This window comes from Myotis daubentonii, chromosome 2 (assembly GCF_963259705.1).
Source record: "Myotis daubentonii chromosome 2, mMyoDau2.1, whole genome shotgun sequence".
Classification (NCBI taxonomy): domain Eukaryota; kingdom Metazoa; phylum Chordata; class Mammalia; order Chiroptera; family Vespertilionidae; genus Myotis; species Myotis daubentonii.
This window is the reverse complement of record NC_081841.1, coordinates 21,903,544-21,914,516: the sequence shown is the minus strand read 5'-3', so window position 1 is coordinate 21,914,516 and position 10,973 is coordinate 21,903,544. Positions and strand designations below refer to the sequence as shown.

The window sequence follows — 10,973 nt, the reverse complement described above, 5'->3', positions numbered from 1 at the left end:
AGGGTATCCTCGTACGCCAATTACCATTTTTCTCTTTTATTAGTATAGATATATGTATATATATATATATTTTTATTTAAAATATATTTTATTGATTTTTTACAGAGAGAAAGGGAGAGAGATAGAGAGTTAGAAACATCTATGAGAGAGAAACATCGATCAGCTGCCTCCTGCACATCTCCCACTGGGGATATGCCCGCAACCCAGGTAACTGCCCCTGACCGGAATCGAACCTGGGACCCCTCAGTCTGCAGGCCGACGCTCTATCCACTGAGCCAAACCGGTTTCGGCTATATATGTATATATTTTATTGATTCAGGGAGGGAGAGAGAGATAGAAACATCAATGATGAGAGAGAATCACTGATAGGCTGCCTCCTACACGTCCCACACTGCGGGCTGAGCCTGCAATCCAGGCATGTGCCCTGACCAGAATCGAACCAAGGACCCTTCAGTCCGAGGCTCTATCCACTGAGCCAAACCAGCTAGGGCAGGGAAACTGCTTTGGACAGAGTGGTTAGCACAGGCCTCCCAGAAGAGGTGGCACTGGATCTAAGTGAAATATTAATGAAAAGAGTGAGTCATTATTAAAAGCCAGGGGGGAACGTTCCAGACACAGGGAACAGTCAGTGCAAAGACCCCCTGGTCAGTTAAGCTCTAGTTTTAGAAATACAGATCAGGTCCAGTGTCGCTGGGGCATAAAGACGTGTTGGGGAAAGACATCAGAGAGCTAGGGGCGAGGTCATCCAGACTGGTAAGCCGCAGTAAGGAGTTTGGCTATTCCGATTGCCAGATAAGCCGAGTAATGCGACTTGATCTCCTTATTTTAAAGGTAATCGGGTTGCTGTGAGGCAATGCATTGTAGCAGGGCCAGAGTGGAATCGGGGATCCAGTCATTGGGAGAATCCAAGGCTGGCGCGAGGTCTTCGCTGCCCCCGCTGCCCGGGCCCCCACTCCGCACTCTTGGCCAGGGGTGAAACAGTTGGAGATGCCGAATCGCAGAAATGCACTAAGGTGACCACGGGTTTCCACGGTGTTGGGTGAAAGGGCGGGGAGGCCGCCATCAAAACGCGGGGAATCAGACCGTCGCGCAGCCTCCGCCGCCCTCTCCAGCCTCACACCTGGGACACAGCTGAGCGCGACTCCCGCGGTGCGGCAGCGGGAGGGTTAAACCGTGCGCGGCCCGGGGCGGGGGGCGGGAGGGGGGAGGAGGAGACCGAGCGCTCCGAGCCGCCGCGCCGAGCCCCGCCGAGCCGAGTCCAGCCGAGCCGAGCCGAGCGGAGCATCTCCCCGCCGCCGCCTCCGCTGCCGCCGCCCCGCGCCCCGGGCGCCCGCCCCCCACCCTCTCCAGCACCCCGCTGCCGGCCACCCCCCTGACCATGCCCCGCGCCCCACCCGCTCCCGCGTCCCCCCAGCCCGGCGCAGCCCCGAGCGCCAGCAGTTGTCGCGCCGCCGCGCCAGGCACGCAGGTGAGTGAAAGGGTCCCCCACGCCCCCACCCGAGGGAGCCCGGCCTGGTCCCTTCGAACTCCGAGCCTTTCGCCCCCGCCCCTCCCGGCGCGGTCCCTTCCCGGGTCCCAGCCTCCAGTCCCGAAGCGCCCCTTCCCTGCGGCGCTCTCCATCCCTGCTCCGGTCCCGGCTCCATCCTACCCTCCTGGCGCAGCGGTTGCCGTCCCCGTGGCCGCCTCTATCCTGCCTTCGGCTCAGGCTCCCCGCATCCTCTTGCGTCGGGTCCCTGTCGGCTCCCTCCCTGGGAGTCCCTTCGCCGACCCCCGGGTCCGCGTTTTCTCCCCAACTCTCGCTGCTTTCCAGCGGGGTGCGCGGGCCTGTGAGAGGGGTGGGCTGGGGCCACGCTGGAAACGGGGCCGGATCCCCCACCTCCAGGCTCCCGCCCCACCCCCAGCTGGTCTCCTGCGCACAACAGGTCCGCGAGGCGCGAGGAAAGGGTGGGGGTGGCGCGCCAGCCTGGGGACTGCGGGCTTCCTGGAAGGGGTGGCTGGAGGGGCGTAGGGTCCTGGGACCCGAGTTGACGGCGTGGGGAGGGGGTGATGCACACGGCGGAGAGGTGAGTGAGTCCCGGAGTCAGCCGGCCGCAGAGACCCCTGAGAGCCCTCTCCGCTTCACTGGTTCGCTCCCACACTCCTTACCTCCTCCCTCCTGCTGCTTCTCTGTCATCCCTCTCTCCCTTCTTCCCACCATGCCCCTATCCGCGTCTCCTCCCATAGCCCCACATCCCTTTACATCGGAAGAAGCAATTTCCAACTCCTCCATCTTTGCTGTTTGTCTTCGGTCCCCAGCCCTTCCTCTTATTTTGTCATCGGTATTATGCTCCCTCCTTTCCCATTTCCCTTCTCCCCAACCCTGCTCTTCTCCACCCCTCTCTCCCTTCCCCTTGCACGGTGCCCACCTTCCCTTCCTGCCTGCACCTTTCCTTCTCCCCTCCTGCCCTTTCCCCTGCTTCCCCTGCTCCTGTGACCCCTTCACCCTCTGTTTCCCTCCCTGACCTTTAACTCATCCTGTTCTCCCTCAGCATCCTCCAAGCGTCCAGCCTCTGTGCCCTCCCCCCCTTCTCTTCTCTTTCAGGACGGACTCCTGTCCCCCGCTCTGTGCTCTATGCTGGCTTCCTCTTCACTCTTCTCCTTCCTTCTGGCTCCTAACCCACCGTTCCCTTCTGGGCCCTTCACCCCTTCACATCCCTCCCCACTGCCCATTTTCCCATTCCCTTCCCCAGACCTTCTTATCTTATTCCCATTATTCTCTGAGAGTACTGAGAGTTCAGATTTAGACCCATAATCCACAGGGTATCATAGTCCCATTTACTTAGGGGAGCCGGAGCCTGGCCCACCCTGGGTCCAGCACCCTCAACCCTGAACACATGTCCTTCCTCTTTCAAAAGCAACCACCCTGACTCTTCCAGGATTCTTCACCCAGGAGAGCTCCATGTAAGGGTGGCTCCTCCCGTCAGAGGGCATCTATGCATTTGTATGATTAAACACTGAGCAAAAAGTATATTCTGTAGTTTTTCTCCCACTCCTCTCTCTGCCTCTTTCCTTCCCTCCCTCCATCTCCTCTTCCCCTTCTCCTAAAGATGCAGATTCCTGGGGCCAGTCCTAAGAGAATTGCCTGGGACTACAGGTGGGGCGGGCAGGCCGGGCACGTGCCACACACACACACACACACACACACACACACACACACTCACACACTCAGACTGACTTCCTCTACCCTCCCCCACCCTGACTCTCTCCCTAGCGGTAGGTGCTCAAGGAATCACAAGGTTCTTGACTCTAAATTAAGACCCAAGAAAAGCTTGGAGCTGTGGGCAAGGAAGTGAGAAGGAAGCCTGAGAAGTGAGAGTAGGCCCTGGGATGGGGCGATAACAGCGACCTGGGTAGTTGTAGAGAGGGGCTGGGAGCTAGACAGGGAGCCACTTGGGGAGTTTTTCCCCCCAAAGGATGCTCAGCAGCAGTGAATCCTGGGGGGAGCAGCTTTGCTGGCAGCCAGCAGCATGCGAGGGGAGATGTGGGTAGAATTGGTGGATGAATGAGCTGGGGGAGAACGTAGGGCAGGGTGGGGATGTGACAATCCCTTCTCTTCCCCAGTAAAAGCCGAAAATCTGGGTCACAGCTGAGGAAGATCTCGAGCATGGAGTCCAGGATGTGGTAAGTTCGGCACAGCGGAGGGAGCGTTCCCTGAGGTCTTGGCCCTTTCCTCCCTAGACCCATCAAGGGCCCTCCATCCTAAGGGCTCTAGACCCTGGGAAGATAGGAAATGAGGCTGAACCTTCCCAAAGCCCGCCTGCTTTTGCAGAGAGACCTGGAGAGAGGCAGCTGGGGATCACAGGTATGAGCCTGTCTTCCCCACACACAGGCCCAAGATGGGCTTCTGTCTCACCCTCTCTTTCTCCCTTTTTGTAGGCCTGCGCTGCTGCTGTCCCACCTCCTCCCTCTCTGGCCACTGCTGTTGCTGCCCTTCCCACCACCTGCTCAAGGCTCCTCCTCCTCCCCTCGAACCCCACCAGCCCCAGCACGTCCCCCATGCGCCCGGGGAGGTCCCTCAGCCCCACGCCATGTCTGTGTGTGGGAGCGGGCACCCCCACCAAGCCGATCCCCTCGGGTTCCAAGATCCAGGCGGCAAATCCTGCCAGGCACTGCGCCCCCTGCCACCCCATCAGGCTTTGAAGAGGGGCCACCCTCATCCCAGTATCCCTGGGCTATTGTATGGGGCCCTACAGTGTCTCGAGAGGATGGGGGGGATCCCAACTCTGCCAATCCTGGATTTCTGCCCCTGGACTATGGTTTTGCAGCCCCCCATGGGCTGGCTACCCCACACCCCAACTCAGACTCCATGCGGGGTGATGGAGATGGGATCATCCTTAGAGAAGCACCTGCCACCCTGCGGCCATTCTTGTTCGGGGGTCGTGGGGAAGGTGAGTGGAAGTGTGAGAGGGCGGTAGGGATATGAGGGTGGGGAGGCTGGTTGAAGCTCAGGGCAGCAAGCGAGGCCTTGTCTGATAGCTCCTTCCACAAATGTGTCAGGCACCACGCCGGCACAGGCGGCAGAGATGAAGACGCGTCTGAGCCCTGGAGGAGCTCGGGGCCATTGGAGAAGACAGATGTGTAAACACTTGGGGATGTCAGTGTAATAAGTGCTCTACTAGAGGCATGCTCAGCATGTTGCTTAAGAAAAGAGGAGAGCCCTAGCCGATTTGGCTCAGTGGCTAGAGCATCGACCCTCAGACGGAAGGGCCCTGGGCTTGATTCTGGTCCTCGGATTCCTGGCTCTGGTCGAGGCATGCGGAGGCAACCAATTGATGTGTCTCTCTCACATTGATGTTTCTCTCTGTGTGTCTTTTCCCTTCCCTTCCACTCTCTCTAAAAATCAATGGAAAAATATCCTAGGGTGAGGATTAACCAAAAAAAAAAGAAAGAAAAAGAAAAGAGGAGAGACGGCCTCTGCCTGGGCATCAGAACACCTTCCAAGAATTGACATTTGAACTGAACCTTGAGTGGGTGCATTTCATGCGGAGGAACACCATGAAAGGAACCCCAGGGTGACAGCTCAGCTCAGAGAATGCAGAGCCAGGGCCAGTGGTTTGGGGGTGAGGCCAGAGCACAGATGGACGGTTCCACCCCCTGGTTTCTGTACAGAGAACAGGGTTCTCTCTGACCTTGGAGCCCCCTCCTCATCACGTATATACAGGATTGGGAAAGGGGGGGATTTGGGAGGAAAAGAGCTGAAAACTCTGGGTAAAGCTGATGAATGGAATAAAGGGGGAGGGGCTCTAGAAAGAGTTGGGCAACGTGGATTCACATTGGCAGCCCTCCTCAAGCTTACTGAACCTGCAGCCTAGCCCCGTCCCCACTCCCTCGTGGCTCCTACCACACTGAGCCCCCCTAAAACTTTCTTCCCACCCCAATCAGGTGTGGACCCCCAGCTCTATGTCACAATTACCATCTCCATCATCATTGTTCTCGTGGCCACCGGCATCATCTTCAAGTTCTGGTAAGCTGCGGGGATGAGGGTGCTGGCCGTTGGGAACTGGATGTTTGCTGGGAGGAGGGAAGGCGCAAGGGCAGGATTTTGCTGGGGGTGGGATAGGGAGTGGTAGATTAAGGCAAGACCTTGGGGAAAGGTAGTTAAGGATTTGGGTGAGAAACCAGGGCACATTCCTTCTCCCAGGGACATACAAGGATAATGGGAGCGGTGGGGGGTTATTATGTGCACTAGGGGCTTTGCTGGTCATTCCTTGTCCCTCCAAGACTGAGAACAACGACCCAGGCTGCAGAGCCCCTTCTTAGGGCACCTGGGGAGGAGGGAGTAAATCTAGAGCTTTCTTGGCCTGTATTTAATAATGGGTCACCCAGTCCTTCACACGTTACTGAGAGAATCATTGAAGTGTCCAGGTCATTAGCTGGCTTTGAATTAGAACTAAACCTGCCAAGGTGCTTGCTGAGGAGAGAAATGGTTTTTCTGGGTACGCCTCCCCAGGCTGCGATTCCGGAGGATCCCACCTGTTGGTGGGGAGGAAGTACTAACTCTGTGGATCTGGACCAGGTTGGGGGGATGGTTTAGATCCCAGCGTCCCAGGGCGGGCAGGGTAGGAGAAGTGGTTTTATGGACACTTGGTTTCAGATTTGGTGTAGGGAACTGTTAGAGGCCGGTTTCTCAGCTGTAGGATCTTAGGGGTGCCTAAGGGAGGCTGGGGGTGACCAACCCTGCCGGCTCAGGATGGGGGCTTCTTAAGTGTGCGAGAGAACCTCTTCCCTTCCGGTGCACCAGCTGGGACCGCAGCCAGAAGCGGCGCAGGCCCTCAGGACAGCAAGGTGCCCTGAGGCAGGAGGAGAGCCAGCAGCCGCTGACAGACCTGTCCCCAGCCGGGGTCACTGTGCTGGGGGCCTTCGGGGATTCGCCAACCCCCACCCCTGACCACGAGGAGCCCCGAGGGGGACCCCGGCTTGGGCCTGGGATGCCCCAGCCCAAAGGGGCTCCAGCCTTCCAGTTGAACCGGTGAGGGCCAGGGCAAAAAGATGGAGGGTGGGGAGGGGAGGACGTTTAGGTCTCTGGAGCTGTGGTTGGGGGTGCTCCCTCCTGGGTGGGTGGGAAGGAGGAAGGGCCTGGCCCTCCCAGAGCCCCTGGCTCTCCTTCCCAGCCTGGTCCCTGGCCCTCCCAAGGAGCCTGGACCCCTGTTCTCTGAGGGGACCCTTCCTTCTCCTGCTCTGTGGATCTCTGTCCTATTCTCATGCTGCCATTTAACTCCAACTCCGCCCGCTTAGCCGTGACTCCCTTTGTCTTGGACTCCCCTTTCAATTCCGGCTTACCCCTTGTTTCCTGACTGCACCCTTTCCCTCTTCCTCTCAGGATTCCCCTGGTGAATCTGTGATGCCCATCAATGTTGGGGTGCCACCAAGCAGGAGGCCAAGGGGCCGGCATAGCCACCATCCCACTGAGGGTAGGGCAGCTGTGGGAGCTGGGGCTGCAGGTGCTCCTGGCTTCTGCCCTGGCACACCACCCTGGAACACTCACTGGCCCTATAGGCAATCCTATCTGCTCACCCTCCTTTAAGTGGGGCCTCTGGTTTCTGGTGCCCCATCCCCACCCTTGCACACTCACATGAAAGCCTTGCACACTCACCTCCACCCTCACGGGCCACTGCACACACTCATGCTCTTGTGCAGCCAGCCTTCTGCACCCTCTCCCCATCCACCTCTCTCCCCTCTGCTGACCCCCCCACATTCTCTCTTTTGTTTCTCATTTTTCATTTTCTCTTCCCACATTTCATGCTCGTCTCAGTCACTCAGTGGTCAGTGGCTGACTTTACCATTCCTCTCACATGCATTTCCTGGCCCCATGTTGTGTGTTGTGCTTACATTCTCCCTCATGAACACCCACTAATCTATTTTCTGTGGCTCCTGCATGCTGCCCCAGAGGTGGGTGGGAGGTGAGCTGGGGGCTCCTTGTGCCCCCCATCTGTCATGGCCCATCCTGTTCCCTGTCATGTGTTTCACTGTCTCCCTCATTCCACTCCATGGGTGATCTCATACCCTGAGGGCTCCCATAAGGATGAGGGTAGTGAGGCCCCACACTTCTCCCCCACCCCACTGCTAAGTTCTGTTGTCTGGGAGACGGGTTTTGGGGAGTCACCTGCTGCACTACCCACGAAGGGGCTCCCATTTGCCCTGCCCTTCCTCCTCAGTCCCTTTTGTCTTATCTGTCCTGGCTGTCTGTGTGTGTGTCACTCTCTGGAATTCAGAGCCCCCTGAGCCAGTCCTCTGCTTCCCAGCCTCTCTAAGGGCCTCCCTAATTCCACTGAGGCTGCCAGGGAATGGAGCCAGCTGGTTCAAGGCCATTGGGAGCTCTACCTCCCAATTTATCCCTCCCCTTCTTGGGCTCCCTAACATCACTCCTTCCTTCCCTCCTTTGTTCTTCCACTCTCCCTCCTTTTGTCCCCCTGCCCCCAGGTTTCTCCCTACTTCTCATAATTTTTCCCACCTTCCTTCTTCCTCTCTTACCTGGCTCCTATGCTGTGATATATATTTTTGTATTATCTCTTTCTTCTTGTGGTGATAATCTTGAATTCTTGTGGGATGTAAGTTTCAAAATTTTCAAATAAAGCCTTTGCAAGATACCTGAGTTCCCTGATTCTGTCTTATGAGCCCTGTAGAGTGGACGGGAGGAGAGGTGATGGGCGGCCAAGAGAGAGAAAGAGGATGAACCCGGGAACCCCTCCAGCCCAATGTGACTGGCCTACTCTGACCTGGAGTTGGGATTCAAGGGCTTTAACTTAGGACTAGCTGGAAGGAAGAGAAACTAAGGGAGCAGACAGAGCAAGAGAAACTGGAAGAATGGCTTGCCTGTCACTTGCCAGTGCAGGTCAAGAGAGACCATGTGAAAGGAGACAAAGTAAGGGCAAATTACATAGAAGGACAGGCAATGGAGAAGCAAGAAAATGAAGAAGAGAGAGCTGATAATACAGAGGGAGGGTGAAAGGTGAAAGAAGAGAAAAATGAGAAATGGGAAAGGGGCTGCCCTGCTTGGTTTATTTTCAGCCATGCTCCCTAACCTGCCCCCCAAAAGCTGTGTAGCATTAGAAGCCCTGTAGTTAACGCATTAGCTTTCCCCACTCTGCTTTCTCTGATAGGGTGTGGAGGTGGAATCAAGGGGTGTGTTTGGGGGAGGGGATCCAAGCTGCCCAGCTGGGATCAGTCACCTCTGAGCCCCCAATTCTAGGTTTGGCTCTTATAACAACCCTGCAAAAGCCCACACACACATCAGCCTCTCAGCTGTTGCTAGGCTCCGTTGCCATGGTAACCACCCAGGTCCCATTTCTCTCCCCACCCCCATCTGTTCCCCCCTTGCTCCCTGGAAATGGGGAGCTCCAGGGAGGAGAGGAGACTGTAATGTGCCAAAAGGCATCTGGGCTGCCCCGGGCTGTGTATGCATACATGTGTTTATATTTGTAGCTCAAATTAGGAATGGACATGGGTTGGTCGGTGTGTGCGTTAGGTGTTGGAGAGCTTGACTGTGTACTCAGGGAAGTAAGACTGAGTCCATCCGGCGCACAAAGGTTAGTGGGGAGGAGGCAGCATATTTCTCAGGACCGGAGCAGTGCGTGCATTCAGGATGTCAGACTCCCTAAGAGAAAGACAGACTGTGACAGAGGGAAGAAGCAGAGTGGGGCCAAGGAGCGATAAACCAACTAAAAGCAGGGGTACACAGCAAATAAGCTGCTGCTGAGGGCTCCGAGGCAGCCCAGTGGGGCCTGAAGAGATCCCAGTGGGTAGCTGGTGGACGGGATGGCTGGATGGGACTGAGGGCCCAGGAAGAGGCGCTGATGGGAGGGGTTGGGGGCAGCGAGAGAGGAATCCTGGAGGATGGGAGAGGAAGCCTCATTAACCTTTCTCTTCTTTCCCCACAGGAATCTAGTCCTTGTCAGGTGCAGGGAGGGGGAAGCACAGGACGGAAGGGGGAAGGAGCTCAAGTGCTTGGAGAGCACACTCAGCTCTGTCACCTTCAGCAGCTGTCTCTCCAGAGGGACAGTGTGACCCTGTGGCTCATCCATATGCAGAGGGCACACATGAAGGCCCCTGATGAAGAGGGAATTAATTATTGCCTGATTAGACTGCTGTTTCTCTAAATTTAAATATATTAAAATACACCAGAAAAACACTGGAAATCCTCACCTGCTCCCTCTCCCTAAATGCTCTTCCCTATGGAAAGTCAGGTGGAGAGACAGAGGAGAAAGGAGACGTCCTAGTCTTCTGAGTTGTCCTAAAGGAATTACCCCAAACTAAGTCACACTGCCATGCTGACCAGGAAGTCCCGAGCCCACAGGGAACAGACCCTAGCCTTTCTCTCTCATGGAGTTGAAAATGGAACGGTGGGACCTGGGAGGCCCTCAGAAGGCTGCCAGTAAGTGGTAGGGCAGAGAGTCACTGCATAATGACAGACGAAGAACATAAACAATGACTATACTACCCTTTTGGTTCTTGGATCGCAGGCACTACTGGGACCAGGGTCTCTCATCACTGTACTTTCTTTGCCTCCTGAGCTGTGCATCAAATGACTCAGCCAGGCTTCTCTTAAGCATTTTTCTGGAATGCTTACCATTGTGGCTCAGACCAAACCAGGAATGGGGAAGCCCCCGGGAGGAGGGATCTCCCAGGCAGAGCTCAGGGTGTGGAAGTGATTCAAGATGGTAACAGTGTGCCAGCTGGAAAACCCCAAGCTAAAATTAACAGCCTTCCTCCCTCTGCACCCCACAGTTCTCTATCTAAAGCTTCTCTCTGAGGAGTTCAAGGAACTTAAAGACTTGCTTCTTAGAGCGAGAGCAGGACTGACAGTTGCAGACACTGAGGCCCAGGGAGTATCGGTTAATGTAAAGAGGAAAAGAACTAGAAAAGACTTATAGTGATGACCACTATTTTGCTCCCACTTTTCTCTCAGCCCCCAAATTCAACATTTCTCAAATCATTGATCTCTAACTCATTCAGCAACTGGGTCTGGTCACATCTGAGCCCTTACGACTGTTGCTAGCCCTAGCTGTTGCTACCAGGTTAACACAGACAGTGCAGACCCCCAAAAGGTGATAAGAATATTAGATACTTTAAAAAAGATATGAACAGCAACAGAGTGCAGAATCTGGGAGGGAAGGTGGGGGTGGGTGGGAGGTAATCAACCAAAGACCTTGTATGCATATATGCATAACCCATGCACACAGATAACAGGGTGGTGAAGGCCCGGTGTGTGTGTGTGGGGGGGGGGTCAACGGGGGGGAAAAAGGGAACATATGTAATACTTTCAACAATAAAGATTTATTTTTTTTAAAAGATACAAATAATTACAGGCCAAAGATACATGTCTTTTTAAACATTTAATTTAAGTGTTTATTTTTAGGTGTTCTTTTCTAGTTCATTGCTGTGATCTTGGGGGGAAAATCACCTAAATCTTTCTTATTTTCATTATTTGTAAAGTG

General features: G+C 55.4%; 1 protein-coding gene across 2 annotated transcripts; it reads left to right on the top strand.

The window, feature by feature from the left end:
• The first annotated feature begins 652 nt into the window (after nt 1-652).
• PIANP (PILR alpha associated neural protein) lies at nt 653-10,273 on the top strand. 2 transcript variants are annotated; one of them, XM_059682065.1, is made up of 6 exons: nt 653-1,468; nt 3,601-3,660; nt 3,916-4,427; nt 5,422-5,503; nt 6,281-6,508; nt 9,417-10,273. In XM_059682065.1, the coding sequence occupies exons 2-6, from the start codon at nt 3,644-3,646 to the stop codon at nt 9,541-9,543; spliced, it is 966 nt and encodes a 321-aa protein (XP_059538048.1). In that variant the 5' UTR covers nt 653-1,468; nt 3,601-3,643; the 3' UTR covers nt 9,544-10,273. The 2 variants fall into 2 exon arrangements, with proteins under 2 accessions (XP_059538048.1, XP_059538049.1); XM_059682066.1 differs by lacking the exon at nt 9,417-10,273 and adding an exon at nt 6,860-8,131 and having other exon boundaries at nt 829-1,468.
• Nucleotides 10,274-10,973: the final 700 nt, after the last annotated feature.

What these genes read in the sequence shown, in the direction of transcription:
- PIANP (XM_059682065.1), top strand. An exon ending in GTTCGGGGGTCGTGGGGAAG is followed by an intron (nt 4,428 to 5,421) that starts GTGAGTGGAAGT and finishes CACCCCAATCAG; the next exon opens with GTGTGGACCCCCAGCTCTAT. An exon ending in CCAGCCTTCCAGTTGAACCG is followed by an intron (nt 6,509 to 9,416) that starts GTGAGGGCCAGG and finishes CTTTCCCCACAG; the next exon opens with GAATCTAGTCCTTGTCAGGT.